Genomic DNA, 25,102 nt, shown 5'->3' on the forward strand with positions numbered 1-25,102 from the left:
GTTTACTGTCTACGGTGGCAGCCATGTTGTTTACTGTCTACGGTGGCAGCCATGTTGTTTACGGTCTACGGTGGCAGCCATGTTGTTTACTGCCTACATTATTACAGGAGTTTAGAGACATATGTTTCACTCAACTCCTCCTCCTCACTCCTCAGCTCCTCCTCCTCACTCCTCAGCTCCTCCTCCTCACTCCTCACTCCTCAGCTCCTCCTCCTCATACCTCAGGTCACGCCTCAGGTCAAGCCTCAGGTTACGCCTCAGGTTACGCCTCAGGCCTCAGGTCACGTGACCACACACAGCGAGGAGAAGGTGCTGAGCTGAATCAGTGACTCTGATCTGTCTCTGCAGCTGGCGCCGACTCAGAGCCCGTCTCTGGTAAACTCCATGAACCAGGTCCAGAACCCGGTGAAGACCTGTGACGAGGTCTACGGCCTCATCCAGAACCTGACCTCGCAGATCCGCCAGAGACTGGAGAGTCCCACGGCCCAGAGTGAGTCTCCTCATGTTCTGCTCCTGTCCTCCTCCTCACACCTGTAGATGTTCTTGTCTCTCACACCTGTAGATGTTCTTGTCTCTCACACCTGTAGATGTTCTTGTCTCTCACACCTGTAGATGTTCTTGTCTCTCAGACCTGTAGATGTTCTTGTCTCTCACACCTGTAGATGTTCTTGTCTCTCACACCTGTAGATGTTCTTGTCTCTCACACCTGTAGATGTTCTTGTCTCTCAGACCTGTAGATGTTCTTGTCTCTCACACCTGTAGATGTTCTTGTCTTTCTCACACCTGTAGATGTTCTTGTCTCTCACACCTGTAGATGTTCTTGTCTCTCACACCTGTAGATGTTCTTGTCTCTCAGACCTGTAGATGTTCTTGTCTCTCACACCTGTAGATGTTCTTGTCTTTCTCACACCTGTAGATGTTCTTGTCTCTCACACCTGTAGATGTTCTTGTCTCTCACACCTGTAGATGTTCTTGTCTCTCACACCTGTAGATGTTCTTGTCTCTCACACCTGTAGATGTTCTTGTCTCTCTCACACCTGTAGATGTTCTTGTCTCTCACACCTGTAGATGTTCTTGTCTCTCAGACCTGTAGATGTTCTTGTCTCTCTCACACCTGTAGATGTTCTTGTCTCTCACACCTGTAGATGTTCTTGTCTCTCTCACACCTGTAGATGTTCTTGTCTCTCACACCTGTAGATGTTCTTGTCTCTCTCAGACCTGTAGATGTTCTTGTCTCTCACACCTGTAGATGCTCTTGTCTCTCTCACACCTGTAGATGTTCTTGTCTCTCACACCTGTAGATGTTCTTGTCTCTCTCACACCTGTAGATGTTCTTGTCTCTCACACCTGTAGATGTTCTTGTCTCTCTCACACCTGTAGATGTTCTTGTCTCTCACACCTGTAGATGTTCTTGTCTCTCAGACCTGTAGATGTTCTTGTCTCTCTCACACCTGTAGATGTTCTTGTCTCTCACACCTGTAGATGTTCTTGTCTCTCACACCTGTAGATGTTCTTGTCTCTCTCAGACCTGTAGATGTTCTTGTCTCTCTCAGACCTGTAGATGTTCTTGTCTCTCAGACCTGTAGATGTTCTTGTTTCTCACACCTGTAGATGTTCTTGTCTCTCACACCTGTAGATGTTCTTGTCTCTCACACCTGTAGATGTTCTTGTCTCTCACACCTGTAGATGTTCTTGTCTCTCAGACCTGTAGATGTTCTTGTCTCTCAGACCTGTAGATGTTCTTGTCGCTCTCAGACCTGTAGATGTTCTTGTCTCTCACACCTGTAGATGTTCTTGTCTCTCACACCTGTAGATGTTCTTGTCTCTCTCAGACCTGTAGATGTTCTTGTCTCCTCAGACCTGTAGATGTTCTTCTCTCTCACACCTGTAGATGTTCTTGTCTCTCACACCTGTAGATGTTCTTGTCTCTCTCACCTGTAGATGTTCTTGTCTCTCAGACCTGTAGATGTTCTTGTCTCTCTCACCTGTAGATGTTCTTGTCTCTCTCACACCTGTAGATGTTCTTGTCTCTCTCACACCTGTAGATGTTCTTGTCTCTCTCACACCTGTAGATGTTCTTGTCTCTCACACCTGTAGATGTTCTTGTCTCTCACACCTGTAGATGTTCTTGTCTCTCAGACCTGTAGAGGTTCTTGTCTCTCACACCTGTAGATGTTCTTGTCTCTCTCACACCTGTAGATGTTCTTGTCTCTCACACCTGTAGATGTTCTTGTCTCTCTCACACCTGTAGATGTTCTTGTCTCTCACACCTGTAGATGTTCTTGTCTCTCTCACACCTGTAGATGTTCTTGTCTCTCTCACACCTGTAGATGTTCTTGTCTCTCACACCTGTAGATGTTCTTCTCTCTCACACCTGTAGATGTTCTTGTCTCTCACACCTGTAGATGTTCTTGTCTCTCTCACACCTGTAGATGTTCTTGTCTCTCTCACACCTGTAGATGTTCTTGTCTCTCAGACCTGTAGATGTTCTTGTCTCTCAGACCTGTAGATGTTCTTGTCTCTCACACCTGTAGATGTTCTTGTCTCTCTCACACCTGTAGATGTTCTTGTCTCTCTCACACCTGTAGATGTTCTTGTCTCTCACACCTGTAGATGTTCTTGTCTCTCTCACAACTGTAGATGTTCTTGTCTCTCTCACAACTGTAGATGTTCTTGTCTCTCACACCTGTAGATGTTCTTGTCTCTCTCACAACTGTAGATGTTCTTGTCTCTCACACCTGTAGATGTTCTTGTCTCTCTCAGACCTGTAGATGTTCTTGTCTCTCACACCTGTAGATGTTCTTGTCTCTCACACCTGTAGATGTTCTTGTCTCTCTCACCTGTAGATGTTCTTGTCTCTCTCACACCTGTAGATGTTCTTGTCTCTCACACCTGTAGATGTTCTTGTCTCTCTCACACCTGTAGATGTTCTTGTCTCTCACACCTGTAGATGTTCTTGTCTCTCACACCTGTAGATGTTCTTGTCTCTCTCACACCTGTAGATGTTCTTGTCTCTCACACCTGTAGATGTTCTTGTCTCTCACACCTGTAGATGTTCTTGTCTCTCTCACACCTGTAGATGTTCTTGTCTCTCTCACACCTGTAGATGTTCTTGTCTCTCACACCTGTAGATGTTCTTGTCTCTCACACCTGTAGATGTTCTTGTCTCTCTCACACCTGTAGATGTTCTTGTCTCTCACACCTGTAGATGTTCTTGTCTCTCACACCTGTAGATGTTCTTGTCTCTCTCACCTGTAGATGTTCTTGTCTCTCTCACACCTGTAGATGTTCTTGTTTCTCACACCTGTAGATGTTCTTGTCTCTCTCACACCTGTAGATGTTCTTGTCTCTCAGACCTGTAGATGTTCTTGTCTCTCTCTCACCTGTAGATGTTCTTGTCTCTCACACCTGTAGATGTTCTTGTCTCTCACACCTGTAGATGTTCTTGTCTCTCACACCTGTAGATGTTCTTGTCTCTCACACCTGTAGATGTTCTTGTCTCTCACACCTGTAGATGTTCTTGTCTCTCACACCTGTAGATGTTCTTGTCTCTCACACCTGTAGATGTTCTTGTCTCTCACACCTGTAGATGTTCTTGTCTCTCACACCTGTAGATGTTCTTGTCTCTCACACCTGTAGATGTTCTTGTCTCTCAGACCTGTAGATGTTCTTGTCTCTCAGACCTGTAGATGTTCTTGTCTCTCACACCTGTAGATGTTCTTGTCTCTCTCACACCTGTAGATGTTCTTGTCTCTCTCACACCTGTAGATGTTCTTGTCTCTCACACCTGTAGATGTTCTTGTCTCTCACACCTGTAGATGTTCTTGTCTCTCTCAGACCTGTAGATGTTCTTGTCTCTCACACCTGTAGATGTTCTTGTCTCTCACACCTGTAGATGTTCTTGTCTCTCACACCTGTAGATGTTCTTGTCTCTCAGACCTGTAGATGTTCTTGTCTCTCACACCTGTAGATGTTCTTGTCTCTCAGACCTGTAGATGTTCTTGTCTCTCAGACCTGTAGATGTTCTTGTCTCTCTCTCACCTGTAGATGTTCTTGTCTCTCACACCTGTAGATGTTCTTGTCTCCTCAGACCTGTAGATGTTCTTGTCTCTCACACCTGTAGATGTTCTTGTCTCTCAGACTTGTAGATGTTCTTGTCTCTCACACCTGTAGATGTTCTTGTCTCTCACACCTGTAGATGTTCTTGTCTCTCACACCTGTAGATGTTCTTGTCTCTCACACCTGTAGATGTTCTTGTCTCTCAGACCTGTAGATGTTCTTGTCTCTCAGACCTGTAGATGTTCTTGTCTCTCTCACACCTGTAGATGTTCTTGTCTCTCACACCTGTAGATGTTCTTGTCTCTCACACCTGTAGATGTTCTTGTCTCTCACACCTGTAGATGTTCTTGTCTCTCACACCTGTAGATGTTCTTGTCTCTCAGACCTGTAGATGTTCTTGTCTCTCACACCTGTAGATGTTCTTCTCTCTCAGACCTGTAGATGTTCTTGTCTCTCACACCTGTAGATGTTCTTGTCTCTCACACCTGTAGATGTTCTTGTCTCTCAGACCTGTAGATGTTCTTGTCTCTCACACCTGTAGATGTTCTTGTCTCTCACACCTGTAGATGTTCTTGTCTCTCTCACACCTGTAGATGTTCTTGTCTCTCACACCTGTAGATGTTCTTGTCTCTCACACCTGTAGATGTTCTTGTCTCTCACACCTGTAGATGTTCTTGTCTCTCACACCTGTAGATGTTCTTGTCTCTCACACCTGTAGATGTTCTTGTCTCTCACACCTGTAGATGTTCTTGTCTCTCACACCTGTAGATGTTCTTGTCTCTCTCACACCTGTAGATGTTCTTGTCTCTCACACCTGTAGATGTTCTTGTCTCTCTCACACCTGTAGATGTTCTTGTCTCTCACACCTGTAGATGTTCTTGTCTCTCACACCTGTAGATGTTCTTGTCTCTCTCACACCTGTAGATGTTCTTGTCTCTCTCACACCTGTAGATGTTCTTGTCTCTCTCACACCTGTAGATGTTCTTGTCTCTCTCACACCTGTAGATGTTCTTGTCTCTCTCACACCTGTAGATGTTCTTCTCTCTCACACCTGTAGATGTTCTTGTCTCTCACACCTGTAGATGTTCTTGTCTCTCTCACACCTGTAGATGTTCTTGTCTCTCTCAGACCTGTAGATGTTCTTGTCTCTCACACCTGTAGATGTTCTTGTCTCTCACACCTGTAGATGTTCTTGTCTCTCACACCTGTAGATGTTCTTGTCTCTCTCACACCTGTAGATGTTCTTGTCTCTCAGACCTGTAGATGTTCTTGTCTCTCACACATGTAGATGTTCTTGTCTCCTCAGACCTGTAGATGTTCTTGTCTCTCAGACCTGTAGATGTTCTTGTCTCTCACACCTGTAGATGTTCTTGTCTCTCACACCTGTAGATGTTCTTGTCTCCTCAGACCTGTAGATGTTCTTGTCTCCTCAGACCTGCAGCTGTACCACTCCGAGTCCCTGGAGCTGATGCTTCAGCGTTGGTCCAAACTGGAGCGAGACTTTCGGATGAAGAACGGCCGCTACGACATCAGCAAAATCCCGGACATTTACGACTGCATCAAGTACGACTCTCAGCACAACAGCACGTTAGGCCTGGACCACACGCCACATCTGCTCCGCCTGAGCCGCGCCCTGGCCGACATCGTCATCCCACAGGTGAGTCACCCACACACAGTCCTGGTTCTGACCCGGTCTGGTCCTGGTCCTGGTTCTGACCCGGTCTGGTCCTGGTCCTGGTTCTGACCCGGTCTGGTCCTGGTTCTGACCCGGTCTGGTCCTGGTCCTGGTTCTGACCCGGTCTGGTCCTGGTTCTGACCCGGTCTGGTCCTGGTTCTGACCCGGTCATGGTCCTGGTTCTGACCCGGTCTGGCTCTGGTCCTGGTTCTGACCCGGTCTGGCCCTGGTCCTGGTTCTGACCCGGTCTGGTCCTGGTCCTGGTTCTGACCCGGTCTGGTCCTGGTTCTGACCGGTCTGGTCCTGGTTCTGACCCGGTCTGTTCCTGGTCCTGGTTCTGACCCGGTCTGGTCCTGGTCCTGGTTCTGACCCGGTCTGGTCCTGGTCCTGGTTCTGACCGGTCTGGTCCTGGTTCTGACCCGGTCTGGTCCTGGTTCTGACCCGGTCTGGCCCTGGTCCTGGTTCTGACCCGGTCTGGCTCTGGTCCTGGTTCTGACCCGGTCTGGCTCTGGTCCTGGTTCTGACCCGGTCTGTTCCTGGTCCTGGTTCTGACCCGGTCTGGTCCTGGTCCTGGTTCTGACCCGGTCTGGTCCTGGTTCTGACCGGTCTGGTCCTGGTTCTGACCCGGTCTGTTCCTGGTCCTGGTTCTGACCCGGTCTGGTCCTGGTCCTGGTTCTGACCCGGTCTGGTCCTGGTCCTGGTTCTGACCGGTCTGGTCCTGGTTCTGACCCGGTCTGGTCCTGGTTCTGACCCGGTCTGGCTCTGGTCCTGGTTCTGACCCGGTCTGGCCCTGGTTCTGACCCGGTCTGGCCCTGGTCCTGGTTCTGACCCGGTCTGGCTCTGGTCCTGGTTCTGACCCGGTCTGGCTCTGGTCCTGGTTCTGACCCGGTCTGTTCCTGGTCCTGGTTCTGACCCGGTCTGGTCCTGGTCCTGGTTCTGACCCGGTCTGGTCCTGGTCCTGGTTCTGACCCGGTCTGGTCCTGGTCCTGGTTCTGACCCGGTCTGGTCCTGGTCCTGGTTCTGACCGGTCTGGTCCTGGTTCTGACCCGGTCTGGTCCTGGTTCTGACCCGGTCTGGCTCTGGTCCTGGTTCTGACCCGGTCTGGCCCTGGTTCTGACCCGGTCTGGTCCTGGTCCTGGTTCTGACCCGGTCTGGTCCTGGTTCTGACCGGTCTGGTCCTGGTTCTGACCCGGTCTGTTCCTGGTCCTGGTTCTGACCCGGTCTGGTCCTGGTCCTGGTTCTGACCCGGTCTGGTCCTGGTCCTGGTTCTGACCGGTCTGGTCCTGGTTCTGACCCGGTCTGGTCCTGGTTCTGACCCGGTCTGGCTCTGGTCCTGGTTCTGACCCGGTCTGGCCCTGGTTCTGACCCGGTCTGGTCCTGGTTCTGACCCGGTCTGGCCCTGGTCCTGGTTCTGACCCGGTCTGGCTCTGGTCCTGGTTCTGACCCGGTCTGTTCCTGGTCCTGGTTCTGACCCGGTCTGTTCCTGGTCCTGGTTCTGACCCGGTCTGGTCCTGGTTCTGACCCGGTCTGGTCCTGGTTCTGACCCGGTCTGGCTCTGGTCCTGGTTCTGACCCGGCTGGTCCTGGTTCTGACCCGGCTGGTCCTGGTTCTGACCCGGTCTGTTCCTGGTCCTCGTTCTGACCCGGTCTGGCTCTGGTCCTGGTTCTGACCCGGTCTGGTCCTGGTTCTGACCCGGTCTGGTCCTGGTTCTGACTCGGTCTGTTCCTGGTCCTGGTTCTGACCCGGTCTGGCTCTGGTCCTCAGGAGTACGGCATCTCAAAGGAGGAGAAGTTGGCCATCGCTCAGACCTACTGTGTTCCTCTGATGAAGAAGATCCAGCTGGACCTTCAGCGAACGCATGAGGACGAGGGCGTCAACAAGCTCCACCCGCTGTGAGTCAAGCACCGCCTCTCGTTACTGTGGCCACGTGCTTCAGCACCCCCTGGTGGTGAATTAGCTCAGTACAGCCACAAACGGACATCTGGATCAGAATCATGAGACTAATGCTAACAGCTGTATGGAGCAGGCTAATGCTAAAGGCTATAGGAAAATACATGGAGCAGGCTAATGCTAAAGGCTATAGCAAAATACATGGAACAGGCTAATGCTAAAGGCTATAGGAAAATACATGGAACAGGCTAATGCTAAAGGCTATAGGAAAATACATGGAACAGGCTAATGCTAAAGGCTATAGGAAAATACATGGAACAGGCTAATGCTAAAGGCTATAGGAAAATACATGGGACAGGCTAATGCTAAAGGCTATAGGAAAATACATGGAACAGGCTAATGCTAAAGGCTATAGGAAAATACATGGAACAGGCTAATGCTAAAAGCTATAGGAAAATACATGGAACAGGCTAATGCTAAAGGCTATAGGAAAATACATGGAACAGGCTAATGCTAAAGGCTATAGGAAAATACATGGGACAGGCTAATGCTAAAGGCTATACGAAAATACATGGAACAGGCTAATGCTAAAGGCTATAGGAAAATACATGGAGCAGGCTAATGCTAAAGGCTATAGGAAAATACATGGAGCAGGCTAATGCTAAAGGCTATAGGAAAATACATGGCACAGGCTAATGCTAAAGGCTATAGGAAAACACATGGCACTGGCTAATGCTAAAGGCTATTGGAAAATACATGGAACAGGCTAATGCTAAAGGCTATAGGAAAATACATGGAACAGGCTAATGCTAAAGGCTATAACAAAATACATGGCACAGGCTAATGCTAAAGGCTATAGGAAATACATGGAACAGACTAATGTTAAAGGCTATAGGAAAATACACTGAGCAGGCTAATGCTAAAGGCTATAGGAAAATACATGGAACAGGCTAATGCTAAAGGCTATAGGAAATACATGGAACAGACTAATGTTAAAGGCTATAGGAAAATACACTGAGCAGGCTAATGCTAAAGGCTATAGGAAAATACATGGAACAGGCTAATGCTAAAGGCTATAGGAAAAATACATGGAACAGGCTAATGCTAAAGGCTATAACAAAATACATGGAACAGGCTAATGCTAAAGGCTATAGGAAAATACATGGAACAGGCTAATGCTAAAGGCTATAGGAAAATGCATGGAACAGACTAATGCTAAAGGCTATAGGAAAATACATGGCACAGGCTAATGCTAACTGCTGTAGGAAAAATACATTTAACAGGCTAATGCTAAAGGCTATAGGAAAATGCATGGCACAGGCTAATGCTAAAGGCTATAGGAAAATACATGGAACAGGCTAATGCTAAAGGCTATAGGAAAATACATGGAACAGGCTACTGCTAACTGCTGTAGGAAAAATACATTGAACAGGCTAATGCTAAAGGCTATAACAAAATACATGGAACAGGCTAATGCTAAAGGCTATAGGAAAATACATGGAACAGGCTAATGCTAAAGGCTATAGGAAAATCCATGGCACAGGCTAATGCTAAAGGCTATAGGAAAATACATGGAACAGGCTAATGCTAACTGCTATAGGAAAATACATGGAACAGGCTAATGCTAAAGGCTATAGGAAAATACATGGAGCAGGCTAATGCTAAAGGCTATAGGAAAATACATGGAACAGGCTAATGCTAAAGGCTATAACAAAATACATTGAACAGGCTAATGCTAATAGCTGTTGGAAAAATACATGGCACAGGCTAATGCTAAAGGCTATAGGAAAATACATGGAACAGGCTAATGCTAAAGGCTATAGGAAAATACATGGAACAGGCTAATGCTAAAGGCTATAGGAAAATACATGGAACAGGCTAATGCTAATAGCTGTAGGAAAAATACATTGAACAGGCTAATGCTAAAGGCTATAACAAAATACATGGCACAGGCTAATGCTAAAGACTATAGGAAAATACATGGAACAGACTAATGCTAAAGGCTATAGGAAAATACATGGAGCAGGCTAATGCTAAAGGCTATAGGAAAATACATGGAACAGGCTAATGCTAAAGGCTATAGGAAAATGCATGGCACAGGCTAATGCTAAAGGCTATAGGAAAATACATGGAACAGACTAATGCTAAAGGCTATAGGAATATACATGGCACAGACTAATGCTAAAGGCTATAGGAAAGTACACTGAGCAGGCTAATGGACTCGGAGTAGCCGACTTGCTAACCGTCCACAGAGTTTGTTTTGATCTGTTGTTGATGTTTCAGATATTCCCGTGGAGTGATGTCTCCGGGTCGTCACGTCACGACTCGTCTGTACTTCACGTCGGAGAGTCACGTGCACTCACTGCTCAACATGTTCCGCTACGGAGGCCTGCTCGACGTGAGTTTCTCCTGGGGCGGGGTTTCTCCTGGGGCGGGGTTTCTCCTGGGGGCGGGGTTTCTCCTGGGGGCGGGGTTTCTTCTGGGGGCGCGGTTTCTCCTGGGGGCTGGGTTTCTCCTGGGGGCGGGGTTTCTCCTGGGGCGGGGTTTCTCCTGGGGGCGGGGTTTCTCCTGGGGGCGGGGTTTCTCCTGGGGGCGGGGTTTCTTCTGGGGGCGGGGTTTCTCCTGGGGCGGGGTTTCTTCTGGGGGCGGGGTTTCTCCTGGGGCGGGGTTTCTCCTGGGGCGGGGTTTCTCCTGGGGGCGGGGTTTCTTCTGGGGCGGGGTTTCTTCTGGGGGCGGGGTTTCTCCTCGGGGCGGGGTTTCTCCTGGGGGCGGGGTTTCTCCTGGGGGCGGGGTTTCTTCTGGGGGCGGGGTTTCTTCTGGGGGCGGGGTTTCTTCTCGGGGCGGGGTTTCTCCTGGGGGCGGGGTTTCTCCTGGGGCGGGGTTTCTTCTCGGGGCGGGGTTTCTCCTGGGGGCGGGGTTTCTCCTGGGGGCGGGGTTTCTCCTAAGGGTGGGGTTTCTCCTGGGGGCGCGGTTTCTCCTGGGGGCGGTGTTCTCCTGGGGGCGGGGTTTCTCCTGGGGCGGGGTTTCTCCAGGGGGCGGGGTTTCTTCTGGGGCGGGGTTTCTCCTGGGGGCGGGGTTTCTCCTGGGGGCGGGGTTTCTTCTGGGGCGGGGTTTCTCCTGGGGGCGGGGTTTCTCCTGGGGGCGGGGTTTCTCCTGGGGGCGGGGTTTTTCCTGGAGGCGGGGTTTCTTCTGGGGGCGGGGTTTCTCCAGGGGGCGGGGTTTCTTCTGGGGCGGGGTTTCTCCTGGGGCGGGGTTTCTCCTGGGGGCGGGGTTTCTTCTGGGGCGGGGTTTCTCCTGGGGCGGGGTTTCTCCTGGGGGCGGGGTTTCTTCTGGGGCGGGGTTTCTCCTGGGGGCGGGGTTTCTCCTGGGGGCGGGGTTTCTCCTGGGGGCGGGGTTTTTCCTGGAGGCGGGGTTTCTTCTGGGGGCGGGGTTTCTCCTGGGGGCGGGGTTTCTCCTGGGGGCGGGGTGTCTCCTGGGGGCGGGGTTTTTCCTGGAGGCGGGGTTTCTTCTGGGGGCGGGTTTCTCCTGGGGGCGGGGTTTCTCCTGGGGCGGGGTTTCTTCTGGGTGCAGGGTTTCTCCTGGGGGCGGGGTTTCTCCTCGGGGCGGGGTTTCTCCTGGGGGCGGGGTTTCTCCTGGGGCGGGGTTTCTCCTGGGGGCGGGGTTTCTCCTGGGGGCGGGGTTTCTTCTGGGGGCGGGGTTTCTCCTGGGGGCGGGGTTTCTCCTGGGGGCGGGGTTTCTCCTGGGGCGGGGTTTCTCCTGGGGCTGGGTTTCTCCTCGGGTCGGGGTTTCTCCTCGGGGCGGGGTTTCTCCTGGGGGCGGGGTTTCTTCTGGGGCGGGGTTTCTTCTGGGTGCGGGGTTTCACCTGGGGGCGGGGTTTCTCTTGGGGGCGGGGTTTCTCTTGGGGGCGGGGTTTCTTCTGGGGGCGGGGTTTCTCCTCGGGTCGGGGTTTCTCCTGGGGGCGGGGTTTCTTCTGGGGGCGGGGTTTCTCCTGGGGGCGGGGTTTCACCTGGGGGCGGGGTTTCTCTTGGGGGCGGGGTTTCTCCTGGGGCGGGGTTTCTCCTGGGGGTGGGGTTTCTCCTGGGGGCGGGGTTTCTTCTGGGGGCGGGGTTTCTTCGGGGGGCGGGATTTCTCTGATGATGCTGATGCACAGTGCAGTTCCTTGTGTGTCCACCAGGAGGAGCAGGACGCTCAGTGGAAACAGGCCATGGAGTATCTGAGCAGAGTACCCGAACTCAACTACATGACCCAGATCGTCATCATGCTGTACGAGGACAACAACAAGGTACTACTACTAATACTAATACTACTACTACGAGGACAACAACAAGGTACTACTACTAATACTAATACTACTACTACGAGGACAACAACAAGGTACTGCTACTACTACTAATACTACTACTACGAGGACAACAACAAGGTACTGCTACTACTACTAATACTACTACTACGAGGACAACAACAAGGTACTACTACTAATACTAATACTACTACTACGAGGACAACAACAAGGTACTACTACTAATACTAATACTACTACTACGAGGACAACAACAAGGTACTGCTACTACTACTAATACTACTACTACGAGGACAACAACAAGGTACTGCTACTACTACTACTACTACTACTACTACTACTACTACTACGAGGACAACAACAAGGTACTACTACTAATACTACTACTACTACTACGAGGACAACAACAAGGTACTACTACTACTACTACTACTACTACTACTACTACTACTACTACTACTACTACTACGAGGACAACAACAAGGTACTACTACTAATACTAATACTAATACTACTACTACGAGGACAACAACAAGGTACTACTACTACTACTACTACTACTACGAGGACAACAACAAGGTACTACTACTACTACTACTACTACTACGAGGACAACAACAAGGTACTACTACTAATACTAATACTACTACTACGAGGACAACAACAAGGTACTACTACTACTACTACTACTACTACTACGAGGACAACAACAAGGTACTACTACTACTACTACTACTACTACTACTACTACTACTACGAGGACAACAACAAGGTACTACTACTACTACTACTACTACTACTACTACTACTACTACTACTACGAGGACAACAACAAGGTACTACTACTAATACTAATACTACTACTACGAGGACAACAACAAGGTACTACTACTACTACTACTACTACTACTACGAGGACAACAACAAGGTACTACTACTACTACTACTACTACTACTACTACTACTACTACTACTACGAGGACAACAACAAGGTACTACTACTAATACTACTACTACTACTACGAGGACAACAACAAGGTACTACTACTACTACTACTACTACTACTACTACTACTACTACGAGGACAACAACAAGGTACTACTACTACTACTACTACTACTACTACTACTACTACTACTACTACGAGGACAACAACAAGGTACTACTACTAATACTAATACTAATACTACTACTACGAGGACAACAACAAGGTACTACTACTACTACTACTACTACTACTACTACTACTACTACTACTACTACGAGGACAACAGCAAGGAACAAATTGTTTTATTACATTCATTATGTCTTCTTGAATAACACATTTTAGTTTTTGGATTCTTTTTGAAAGACACCAGGTAAAACAAACAAAGCTGTTCAATTACCTCACGCGTTTCGACGGACAAGGAACTACTTCCGTCTCGGTCAGAGGCGTCTCCCGACGGGCCTGATGCGTCTCTTACTGGGACGTTGTTCTTCCCAGGCGTGGCCACAGTTACATGAGCAGTAAACTGTGAGTGTGGCCACGCCTCCTGCCGGGTGCTGGTTAGTGGAGAAGTGCGTCCCATGTGTGCGCCAGCGTAAAGGGACGTTTAACCAGAGCAATGAGACAAAAGGCCCCACAAGAAAACCTCAGATCTGCAGTATCAGACCACAAACCACATGATGGACTGGGAGGGGGCGAGGATCGTAGGCACAGAAGAGCACAAGTCCATGGATCCGGGAGGCCATAGGGATCAGAAAGCGAGGAATCAGATCCATCAACAGAGATGAGGCCTGGGTGTGTGGGTGTGTGGTATTTGTATATTGTAAATGTTTTGCACGTTGTGTCCAGGACCCGTCGTCTGAGGAGCGCTTCCACGTGGAGCTGCACTTCAGTCCTGGAGTCCGAGGCTGTGAGACGGAGGAGGACGCTCCTCTGGGCTGTGGCTTCAGGCCGGCTTCATCTGAGGTCAGTCCTACGCCCTACACCCTATGCCCTACACCCTGCCCTCTACACCCTGCCCTCTACACCCTGCCCTCTACACCCTGCCCTCTACACCCTGCCCTCTACACCCTACACTCTACACCCTCCGCCCTACACCCTACAACCTACACCCTACACCATACACCCTACGCCCTACCCTCTACACCCTACACCCTACGCCCTACCCTCTACACCCTACACCATACGCCCTATGCCCTACACCCTACACCCTACTCCCTACATCCTACACCCTAACCCCGACATCCTCTACCTCCAACGCCCTACACCCTACTCCCTATGCCCTACACCCTACACCCTACACCCTACACCCTACTCCCTATGCCCTACACCATACGCCCTATGCCCTACACCCTACACCCTACACCCTACGCCCTACACCCTATGCCCTACACCCTACGCCCTACACCCTACTCCCTATGCCCTACACCCTACACCCTACACCCTACGCCCTACACCCTATGCCCTACACCCTACGCCCTACACCCTACTCCCTATGCCCTACACCCTACGCCCTACACCCTACTCCCTATGCCCTACACCCTACACCCTACACCCTACGCCCTACACCCTATGCCCTACACCCTACGCCCTACACCCTACTCCCTATGCCCTACACCCTACGCCCTACGCCCTACACCCTACACCCTACGCCCTACACCCTACACCCTACACCCTACTCCCTATGCCCTACACCATACGCCCTACCCTCTACACCCTACACCCTACACCCTACGCACTAACCCCGACATCCTCTACCTCCAACGCCCTACACCCCATAGCTTCTAGCCCAGCGTTCTCCTGGGCTGAAGCTTCATCCTCGGCTCCAAACCACGCCCCCGTGAGACACTAAGCTCCTCCTCTTCCAGAACAAGGACCAGGGCAGTCTGGAGGATCTGAGTCAGGACCAGCCCGACCAGGCCCTTCTCGTCTCTGAGCCAATCAGCCTCCAGCGCCGCTCCCCCATGGTCCGCAACCGCAAGACGGGCTCCATGGAGGTACGTTCTGCCTCAGCGCCTGCCGTGATGATGATCTCCACTGTCGCTCCCACGTTTAAGGCACTTAAAATGTCCGGATTTTATAAAGAAAGGCACATTTTTAACAGAATCCCCCCAAAGGCGACAGTCTAGAGGTCATTATGTTAGCTAATCGTGCTAATCATGCTAATCTAGCTAATTTTAAAAATCATGCTAAATGTGCGATTCATGCTAATCGAGCTATTGCAGCTATTCGTGCGATCCGGAGTAATCAAGCTAATCAAGCTCATTGTGCTAATCAAGCTAATCATGCTAAACAAACTAATCATGCCAATCAAGCTAACTGTGCTAATCGTGCTGATCATTGAGTTAATCATGCTAATTCAGCTAATCAGCCTAATCATGGTAATCGAGCTAATCATGCTAACTGAGCTAATCTGCAGGTCTGGAGCAGCTGAAGCTGTTGTAAACCTGCCCTTCCTTTCCATGAGTGCAGGATCTGATCATATGTTCTGAGAAATGACGGCTGTAACATTCTGGAAGACTGAGTGAGCCTTGAGGAAGCTGTCCCTCTGCCCCCTCTCTGACCTCTGACCTCTGACCTCTGACCCTGTGCTGCAGGTGCTGTGTGAGGCCGCGCCCAAAGTGGCTCCTCTGAGGCTTTTCTCGTCTGGATCTCGTCAGTCTCCGGAGTTTAAGCCCAGCCCTGGACTTGGTCAGTTCAGTTTCTGTTTCTCACTCTTCAGTCTCCTCCTAAAGCCTCCGGGGCATGTTAATAAGCTGTTATTACACTGTTATTGCACTGTTATGACACTGTTATGACACTGTTATTGCACTGTTATTACACTGTTATTACACTGTTATGACACTGTTATTACACTGTTATTGCACTGTTATTACACTGTTATTACACTGTTATTGCACTGCGGGAGTCTGAATGGTGCCTCACATTCCGCTCTGACAGTGTTGACACGTTTGTGGAGTGAAACCTTACACTCCGGTCGTTCCTTCTCTTTATAACCTCCGTAACTCTCCCCGGCTGTGTCCTAACTCCTGCTTCCTACTTCCTAACCTCAGGCTGTGTTTGGTGTGAACACGGCGCCCTCCACAGGCCGAGGGAGGGAACTGCAGCAGCACATTCACAGTCTCCTCTAAAGCCCTGGACTTCCTCAATAGGGCTGGGAACCGTTAAACCAGTCTGGTATCGAAGCAGGAACTCAAAAATCTCTTTTTTCTTTAGATCCAAGTTTTGATGCTGTTGAAGAAAGAGACTTTGTTGTTTCAGCTCAAATAAATTCTATTTTCCTTTTCTTTTTTTTAATTAATGGTAAGTCTCAACTAAGCTATTCACCAGTGTACAGATCTGCAGGAGCTGGGATTCAAACCCCTGACCTTCTGATCAAGTCTTTTTTTAATTCATAATATTTTCAATTTTTCCCCCATTTTTGCCCAAATTATTCCCATTTCCCACATCTCTGGACATTGCAGATGAACCGGATCTTCCACACACTGTTGTTCTGTTTTCTGGTTCTAGAAGATCGATCGTTTAGTATCGTATCGGACCCAGTATCGTGAAAAAGATGTAACGGTGCCCAGCCCTACACTGCCCATCACTCTCCTCACGCCTTTGTGACCCAGTCCTTCACACTTTCCATGCATTCGAACCTCAGACTCGTCAACCGAGGTGTAGAGGTCGACCGATATATCGGGCCGATATTTGGGTGTTTTACGATACTGGCCGATACCTCCGAAAGTGATTTTAGCTTTGGAAAGAGCACAGCTTTAACCTCTTAATCCCCGCCTTAGACTCAGCTTTATCAAGGTCACAGACTACAGGCTTAGAGCTGTGGTTCTCAACCTTTCGGAGCCGCGACCCCCATTATAACAGGTCATTAGGATCGTGACCCCCCCCGGGTCAGACCATGGGAAAAACAGGGACATTAACCCCTTAACTCCCACCGGAACCGAGCACATTTTCTCCGGTTTGGCTTTACCCCAATCCAAAAGCTTCTGGGAAAAAGGTGAGAAAATACCAACAAAACTGAGACGAAAACAAGGATGGAAATGTGACAAAAAAGTGAGAAAACATTGACCAAAAAAAAGACAAAAATGTGACACAAAAATGACAAAAAATGACCAAAAAATGATGAAGAAATGAGTTGAAAAAAAAAATGTGACGACATGAGGAAAAAGATCCTCTCGGTTCAGGCGGGAGTTAAGAGGTTAAACTATATAACTCGTGTCGAAAACGCAACAAAAAGGCCACAAAAGAGCGACAGGAAAGTGACATGTGACGCAACAAAAAAAAGCAATGAAAAAAGAACACGTGGAAAATTATAATTTAAATGAGGCATTACTCTAGCCCAGGGCTTCTCAACCTGGGGGTCGGGACCCACTAGGGGGTCGCGAGACACATTTGGGGGGTCGCCAGAGCATATAGTTAAATATATATTTTAATATTATTATTATGGTGTCGTAGCATCATGTTATTTTACCAGGGGGCCATTATTTGTTCTAAATTTAATTCATTTTTGTTTTAGCCATTGTTTTTTCTATGTTTTTTAAGAGTTGTATAGTTTAACCTCTTAACTCCCGCCTGAACCCAGAGGATCTTTTTCCTCACGTCAGCACATTTCTTTTCCATCATTTTTTTGTTGGGGATTCAAATTATTTTTGTCACTTTTTCATCATTTTTTTGTCATTTTTTGTCACATTTTTGTCACATTTTTTGTCAATTTTTCGTATTTTTTGTGTCATTTTTTCATCACTTTTTGGTCAATGTTTTCTCACTTTTTTCTCACATTTCCATCATTGTTTTCATCTCAGTTTTGTTGCTATTTCCTCACCTTTTTTCCAGAAGCTTTTGGATTGGGGTAAAGCCAAACTGGAGAAAATGTGCTCGGCTCAGGTGGGAGTTAAGGGGTTAATGTCCCTGTGTTTCCCATGGTCTGACCCGGGTGGGGGTCACGATCCTAATGAACTGTTATAATAGGGGTCGCGGCTCCGAAAGGTTGAGAACCCCTGGTCTAATGATCGGCATCGGCCTTAGAAGATCCCATATCGGTCGACCTCTGATCAGGAGTAAAAGCAGAGGCTGCAGTCCCTCTGGCGGCCTGTCGGTGGCGCACTAACCCTGTGTGTTGTAGGCTCCATGTGCTCGGGGCTGTTTTCCTGCAGCGCCCCCAACCTGCGGGAGTTCATCCGCGCGCACCACCGCAAAAACCCCACTCGACCCGGACTAAACCCGGACCAGACGAGGACTAAACCCGAACCGCTGCGAAAACCACCGCTGTCTCCGGGAAGCCTGCCGTCCACGGTGTTCGGTACGTACTCACGGTGTTCGGTTCGTACTCGCGTGTTCGGTTCGTACTCTCTGTGTTCGATATGTTCTCACGGTGTTCGTACTCTCGGTGTTCGGTTCGTACTCGCGGTGTTCGATATGTTTTTGCGATGTTCGTACTCGCGGTGTTCAGTTCGTACTCTCTGTGTTCGATATGTTCTCACGGTGTTCGTACTCTCGGTGTTCGGTTCGTACTCGCGGTGTTCGATATGTTTTCGCGATGTTCGTACTCTCGGTGTTCGATATGTTTTTGCGATGTTCGTACTGTCGGTGTTCGATATGTTTTTGCGATGTTCGTACTCGCGGTGTTCGATATGTTCTCGCGATGTTCGTACTCTCGGTGTTCGATATGTTTTTGCGATGTTCGTACTGTCGGTGTTCGATATGTTTTTGCGATGTTCGTACTCGCGGTGTTCGATATGTTCTCGCGATGTTCGTACTGTCGGTGTTCGTTATGTTCTTGCGGTGTTCGGTACGTACTCACGTGTTCAGTACGTACTCACGCGTTCAGTACGTACTCTCGGTGTTCGATACGTACTCATGGCGATTACCACAATTAGCACGATTAGCTGGATTAGCACAATTAGCTCAATTTGCACAAATAGTTTGATTAGTATAATTAGTTTGATTAGCACAACTAGCACAACTAGCACAACTAGCACAACTAGCACAAATAGCACAATTAGCACTATTACAACAATTAGCTCGATTAGCACAATTAGCTCGATTAGCACAATTAACATGATTAGCTCGATTAGCACACTGAGTTCGATTAGCACACTTAGTTCGATTAGCACACTTAGTTCGATTAGCACACTTAGTTCGATTAGCACACTTAGTTCAATTAGCACAATTAGCATGATTAGCTCGATTAGCACAATTAGTTCGATTAGCACAATTAACATGATTAGCTCGATTAGCACACTTAGTTCGATTAGCACACTTAGTTCGATTAGCACACTTAGTTCGATTAGCACACTTAGTTCGATTAGCACACTTAGTTCGATTAGCACACTTAGTTCGATTAGCACACTTAGTTCGATTAGCACACTTAGTTCGATTAGCACAATTAGCATGATTAGCTCGATTAGCACAATTAGCATGATTAGCTCGATTAGCACAATTAGTTCGATTAGCACAATTAACATGATTAGCTCGATTAGCACAATTAGCATGATTAGCTCGATTAGCACAATTAGTTCGATTAGCACAATTAACATGATTAGCTCGATTAGCACAATTAGCATGATTAGCTCGATTAGCACAATTAACATGATTAGCTCGATTAGCACAATTAACATGATTAGCTCGATTAGCACAATTAGCATGATTAGCTCGATTAGCACAATTAGTTCGATTAGCACAATTAACATGATTAGCTCGATTAGCACAATTAGCATGATTAGCTCGATTAGCACAATTAGTTCGATTAGCACAATTAACATGATTAGCTCGATTAGCACAATTAACATGATTAGCTCGATTAGCACACTTAGCTCGATTAGCACAATTAACATGATTAGCTCGATTAGCGCAATTAACATGATTGGCTCGATTAGCAAACTTAGTTCGATTAGCAAACTTAGTTCGATTAGCACACTGAGTTCGATTAGCACACTTAGTTCGATTAGCACACTTAGTTCGATTAGCACACTTAGTTCGATTAGCAAACTTAGTTCGATTAGCAAACTTAGTTCGATTAGCACACTGAGTTCGATTAGCACACTGAGTTCGATTAGCACACTTAGTTCGATTAGCACACTTAGTTCGATTAGCATATTTAGCTCGATTAGCACACTTAGTTATATTAGCATATTTAGCTCAATTAGCACAATTAACATGATTAGCTCGATTAGCACAGTTAGTTTGATTAGCACAATTAGCTCGATTAGCACAATTAACATGATTAGCTCGATTAGCACAATTAACATGATTAGCACGATTAGCAAACTTAGTTCGATTAGCACACTTAGTTCAATTAGCACACTTAGTTCGATTAGCACACTTAGCTCGATTAGCACACTTAGTTCAATTAGCACACTTAGTTCGATTAGCACACTTAGTTCGATTAGCAAACTTAGTTCGATTAGCACACTTAGTTCAATTAGCACACTTAGTTCGATTAGCATATTTAGCACGATTAGCACACTTAGTTCGATTAGCACACTTAGCTCGATTAGCACACTTAGTTCGATTAGCACACTTAGTTCGTTTAGCACACTTAGTTCGATTAGCACACTTAGTTCGTTTAGCACACTTAGTTCGATTAGCACACTTAGTTCGATTAGCACACTGAGTTTGATTAGCACACTTAGTTCGATTAGCACACTTAGTTCGTTTAGCACACTTAGCTCGATTAGCACACTTAGTTCGATTAGCACACTGAGTTTGATTAGCACACTTAGTTCGATTAGCACACTTAGTTCGTTTAGCACACTTAGTTCGATTAGCATATTTAGCTCGATTAGCACAATTAGTTCGATTAGCACAATTAACATGATTAGCTCGATTAGCACAATTAGCATGATTAGCTCGATTAGCACACTTAGTTCGATTAGCACACTTAGTTCGATTAGCACACTTAGTTCGATTAGCACACTTAGTTCGATTAGCACACTGAGTTTGATTAGCACACTTAGTTCGATTAGCACACTTAGTTCGATTAGCACACTTAGCTCGATTAGCACACTTAGTTCGATTAGCACACTTAGTTCGATTAGCACACTTAGTTCGATTAGCACACTTAGTTCGATTAGCACACTGAGTTTGATTAGCACACTTAGTTCAATTAGCACACTTAGTTCAATTAGCACACTTAGTTCGATTAGCACACTTAGCTCGATTAGCACACTTAGTTCGATTAGCACACTTAGTTCCATTAGCAAACTTAGTTCGATTAGCACACTTAGTTCGATTAGCACACTTAGTTCGATTAGCACACGTAGCTCGATTAGCACACTTAGTTCGATTAGCACACTTAGTTCGATTAGCACACTTAGTTCCATTAGCAAACTTAGTTCGATTAGCACACTTAGTTCGATTAGCACACGTAGCTCGATTAGCACACTTAGTTCGATTAGCACACTTAGTTCTATTAGCATATTTAGCTCGATTAGCACACTTAGTTCGATTAGCACACTTAGTTCGATGAGCACACTTAGTTCGATTAGCACACTTAGTTCGTTTAGCACACTTAGTTCGATTAGCACACTTAGTTCGATTAGCATATTTAGCTCGATTAGCACACTTAGTTCGATTAGCACACTTAGTTCGATTAGCACACTTAGTTCGATTAGCATATTTAGCACGATTAGCACACTTAGTTCGATTAGCACACTTAGCTCGATTAGCACACTTAGTTCGATTAGCACACTTAGTTCTATTAGCACACTTAGTTCGATTAGCACACTTAGTTCGATTAGCACACTTAGTTCGATTAGCACACTTAGTTCGATTAGCACACTTAGTTCGATTAGCACACTTAGTTCTATTAGCATATTTAGCACGATTAGCACACTTAGTTCGATTAGCACACTTAGCTCGATTAGCACACTTAGTTCGATTAGCACACTTAGTTCGATTAGCACACTTAGTTCGATTAGCATATTTAGCACGATTAGCACACTTAGTTCGATTAGCACACTTAGTTCGATTAGCACACTTAGTTCGATTAGCACACTTAGTTCGATTGGCACACTTAGTTCGTTTAGCACACTGAGTTCGATTAGCACAATTAGTTCGTTTAGCACACTTAGTTCTATTAGCATATTTAGCACGATTAGCACACTTAGTTCGATTAGCACACTTAGCTCGATTAGCACACTTAGTTCGATTAGCACACTTAGTTCGATTAGCACACTTAGTTCGATTAGCATATTTAGCACGATTAGCACACTTAGTTTGATTAGCACACTTAGTTCGATTAGCACACTTAGTTCTATTAGCACACTTAGTTCGATTAGCACACTTAGTTCGATTAGCACACTTAGTTCGATTAGCACACTTAGTTCGTTTAGCACACTTAGTTCGATTAGCACACTTAGCTCGATTAGCACACTTAGTTCAATTAGCACACTTAGTTCGATTAGCACAATTAGTTCGATTAGCACACTTAGTTCGATTAGCACACTTAGTTCGATTAGCACACTTAGTTCGTTTAGCACACTTAGTTCGATTAGCACACTTAGTTCGATTAGCACACTTAGTTCGATTAGCACACTTAGTTCGTTTAGCACACTTAGTTCGATTAGCACACTTAGTTCGTTTAGCACACTTAGTTCGTTTAGCACACTTAGTTCGATTAGCACACTTAGTTCGTTTAGCACACTTAGTTCGATTAGCACACTTAGTTCGTTTAGCACACTTAGTTCGATTAGCATATTTAGCACGATTAGCACACTTAGTTCGATTAGCATATTTAGCACGATTAGCACACTTAGTTCGATTAGCATATTTAGCTCGATTAGCACACTTAGTTCGATTAGCACACTTAGTTCGTTTAGCACACTTAGTTCGATTAGCACACTTAGTTCGTTTAGCACACTTAGTTCGATTAGCACACTTAGTTCGTTTAGCACACTTAGTTCGATTAGCACACTTAGTTCGTTTAGCACACTGAGTTTGATTAGCACACTTAGTTCGATTAGCACACTTAGTTCGTTTAGCACACTTAGTTCGATTAGCATATTTAGCTCGATTAGCACAATTAGTTCGATTAGCACAATTAACATGATTAGCTCGATTAGCACAATTAGCATGATTAGCTCGATTAGCACACTTAGTTCGATTAGCACACTTAGTTCGATTAGCACACTTAGTTCGTTTAGCACACTTAGTTCGATTAGCACACTGAGTTTGATTAGCACACTTAGTTCGATTAGCACACTTAGTTCGATTAGCACACTTAGTTCGATTAGCACACTTAGTTCGATTAGCACACTTAGCTCGATTAGCACACTTAGTTCGTTTAGCACACTGAGTTTGATTAGCACACTTAGTTCGATTAGCACACTTAGTTCGTTTAGCACACTTAGTTCGATTAGCATATTTAGCTCGATTAGCACAATTAGTTCGATTAGCACAATTAACATGATTAGCTCGATTAGCACAATTAGCATGATTAGCTCGATTAGCACACTTAGTTCGATTAGCACACTTAGTTCGATTAGCACACTTAGTTCGATTAGCACACTTAGTTCGTTTAGCACACTTAGTTCGATTAGCACACTGAGTTTGATTAGCACACTTAGTTCGATTAGCACACTTAGTTCGATTAGCACACTTAGTTCGATTAGCACACTTAGTTCGATTAGCACACTTAGCTCGATTAGCACACTTAGTTCGATTAGCACACTTAGTTCGATTAGCACACTTAGTTCGATTAGCACACTGAGTTTGATTAGCACACTTAGTTCGATTAGCACACTTAGTTCGATTAGCACACTTAGTTCGATTAGCACACTTAGTTCGATTAGCACACTTAGTTCAATTAGCATATTTAGCACGATTAGCATATTTAGCTCGATTAGCACAAGTAGCTCAATTGACTCGGTCTCAACGCCGCCCAAGAAGTAACTTCCAGTTCCGTTCCAGCGCGCCAGAATAATCAGCAGTAACTGCTCGAAGTTAAGACATAGCTAGCACCGGAGCTAAAGTTAGCATTTGACCTGTTGTACAAAAACAATATACCTTAGAAAAGTTCTTATCACTGATCCTTGGGGAAAAGGGGAAAAGATGTCCATGCAAAAAGTACAGTTACTTTGATGAGTACGTGCTCATGTTGTAGCGGTTTCGATCTGATCTTGAGTTTGGGCCAAATTACAATATTTCAGTTTGTGCAGGAAAAATCTGGTTCTTCAGCTTTAACAGTCGTTTTGTCCCAAACATAAACTCAGCCCAAAGTCTCTGTGTGTTAATAAAGTTTTGTTAAATAAACTTAAACAAAACAAAGTGATTCTGTCTCAAAAAGGTTTTAAACTTGACTTTAGGATTCTTGCGTCAAACCATAACGTCCTGTTCTAGTCCTGGTTCAGTCCTGTGGCTTCACTAACCTCTGTCCTCACCTCCTTCAGTCTGCTCTGGTTCTGCTCTGGTTCTGGTTCTGCTCTGGTTCTGGTTCTGCTCTGGTTCTGGTTCTGCTCTGGTTCTGGTTCTGCTCTGGTTCTGCTCTGGTTCTGGTTCTGCTCAGGTCGGGCCTCTCAGTTTTCCTCCTTGTCTTCAAAGCTGCAGTTCCTTCTGTGTCCTGTGGGGGCGCCGCTCTAACCCTGCTCTGTCCCTCTTCTTCTTCTTCCTCTTTAGACTTTCTGTGTTTTCCGCCGAAAAAGAGGTTTTCTGTGACTTTAGCGCTGCACCCGACCAATGGTGAGAACCGGACTAAACCCGGACTAAACCTGGACTTAAAACAGGACTAAACCCGGGACTATAACAGGACTAAACCTGGGACTATAACAGGACTAAACCTGGGACTATAACAGGACTAAACCCGGGACTATAACAGGACTAAACCTGGGACTATAACAGGACTAAACCTGGGACTATAACAGGACTAAACCTGGGACTATAACAGGACTAAACCCGGGACTATAACAGGACTAAACCTGGGACTATAACAGGACTAAACCTGGGACTATAACAGGACTAAACCTGGACTTAAAACAGGACTAAACCCGGGACTATAACAGGACTAAACCCGGGACTATAACAGGACTAAACCTGGGACTATAACAAGACTAAACCTGGGACTATAACAGGACTAAACCTGGGACTATAACAGGACTAAACCTGGGACTATAACAGGACTAAACCTGGGACTATGACAGGACTAAACCTGGGACTATAACAGGACTAAACCCGGGACTATAACAGGACTAAACCCGG

General features: G+C 46.7%; 1 protein-coding gene across 4 annotated transcripts in view; it reads left to right on the top strand.

The window, feature by feature from the left end:
- ppip5k1b (diphosphoinositol pentakisphosphate kinase 1b) overlaps window positions 1-25,102 on the top strand; it is a 101,673-nt gene that overhangs the window by 70,435 nt on the left and 6,136 nt on the right. The window contains exons 17-26 of one of the 4 annotated variants that reach the window (XM_079583253.1): window positions 349-490; window positions 5,493-5,716; window positions 7,499-7,626; window positions 9,908-10,022; window positions 11,799-11,906; window positions 13,760-13,876; window positions 14,779-14,907; window positions 15,508-15,601; window positions 18,033-18,209; window positions 24,524-24,586. In XM_079583253.1, coding sequence (XP_079439379.1) covers window positions 349-490; window positions 5,493-5,716; window positions 7,499-7,626; window positions 9,908-10,022; window positions 11,799-11,906; window positions 13,760-13,876; window positions 14,779-14,907; window positions 15,508-15,601; window positions 18,033-18,209; window positions 24,524-24,586 — 1,297 coding nt within the window. The remainder of the gene's footprint in view (window positions 1-348; window positions 491-5,492; window positions 5,717-7,498; window positions 7,627-9,907; window positions 10,023-11,798; window positions 11,907-13,759; window positions 13,877-14,778; window positions 14,908-15,507; window positions 15,602-18,032; window positions 18,210-24,523; window positions 24,587-25,102) is intronic. The other 3 variants (XM_079583254.1, XM_079583255.1, XM_079583256.1) reach the window with 3 other exon arrangements.

The sequence above is a fragment of the Gobius niger genome (genome assembly GCF_951799975.1).
Source record: "Gobius niger genome assembly, contig: SCAFFOLD_41, whole genome shotgun sequence".
Classification (NCBI taxonomy): domain Eukaryota; kingdom Metazoa; phylum Chordata; class Actinopteri; order Gobiiformes; family Gobiidae; genus Gobius; species Gobius niger.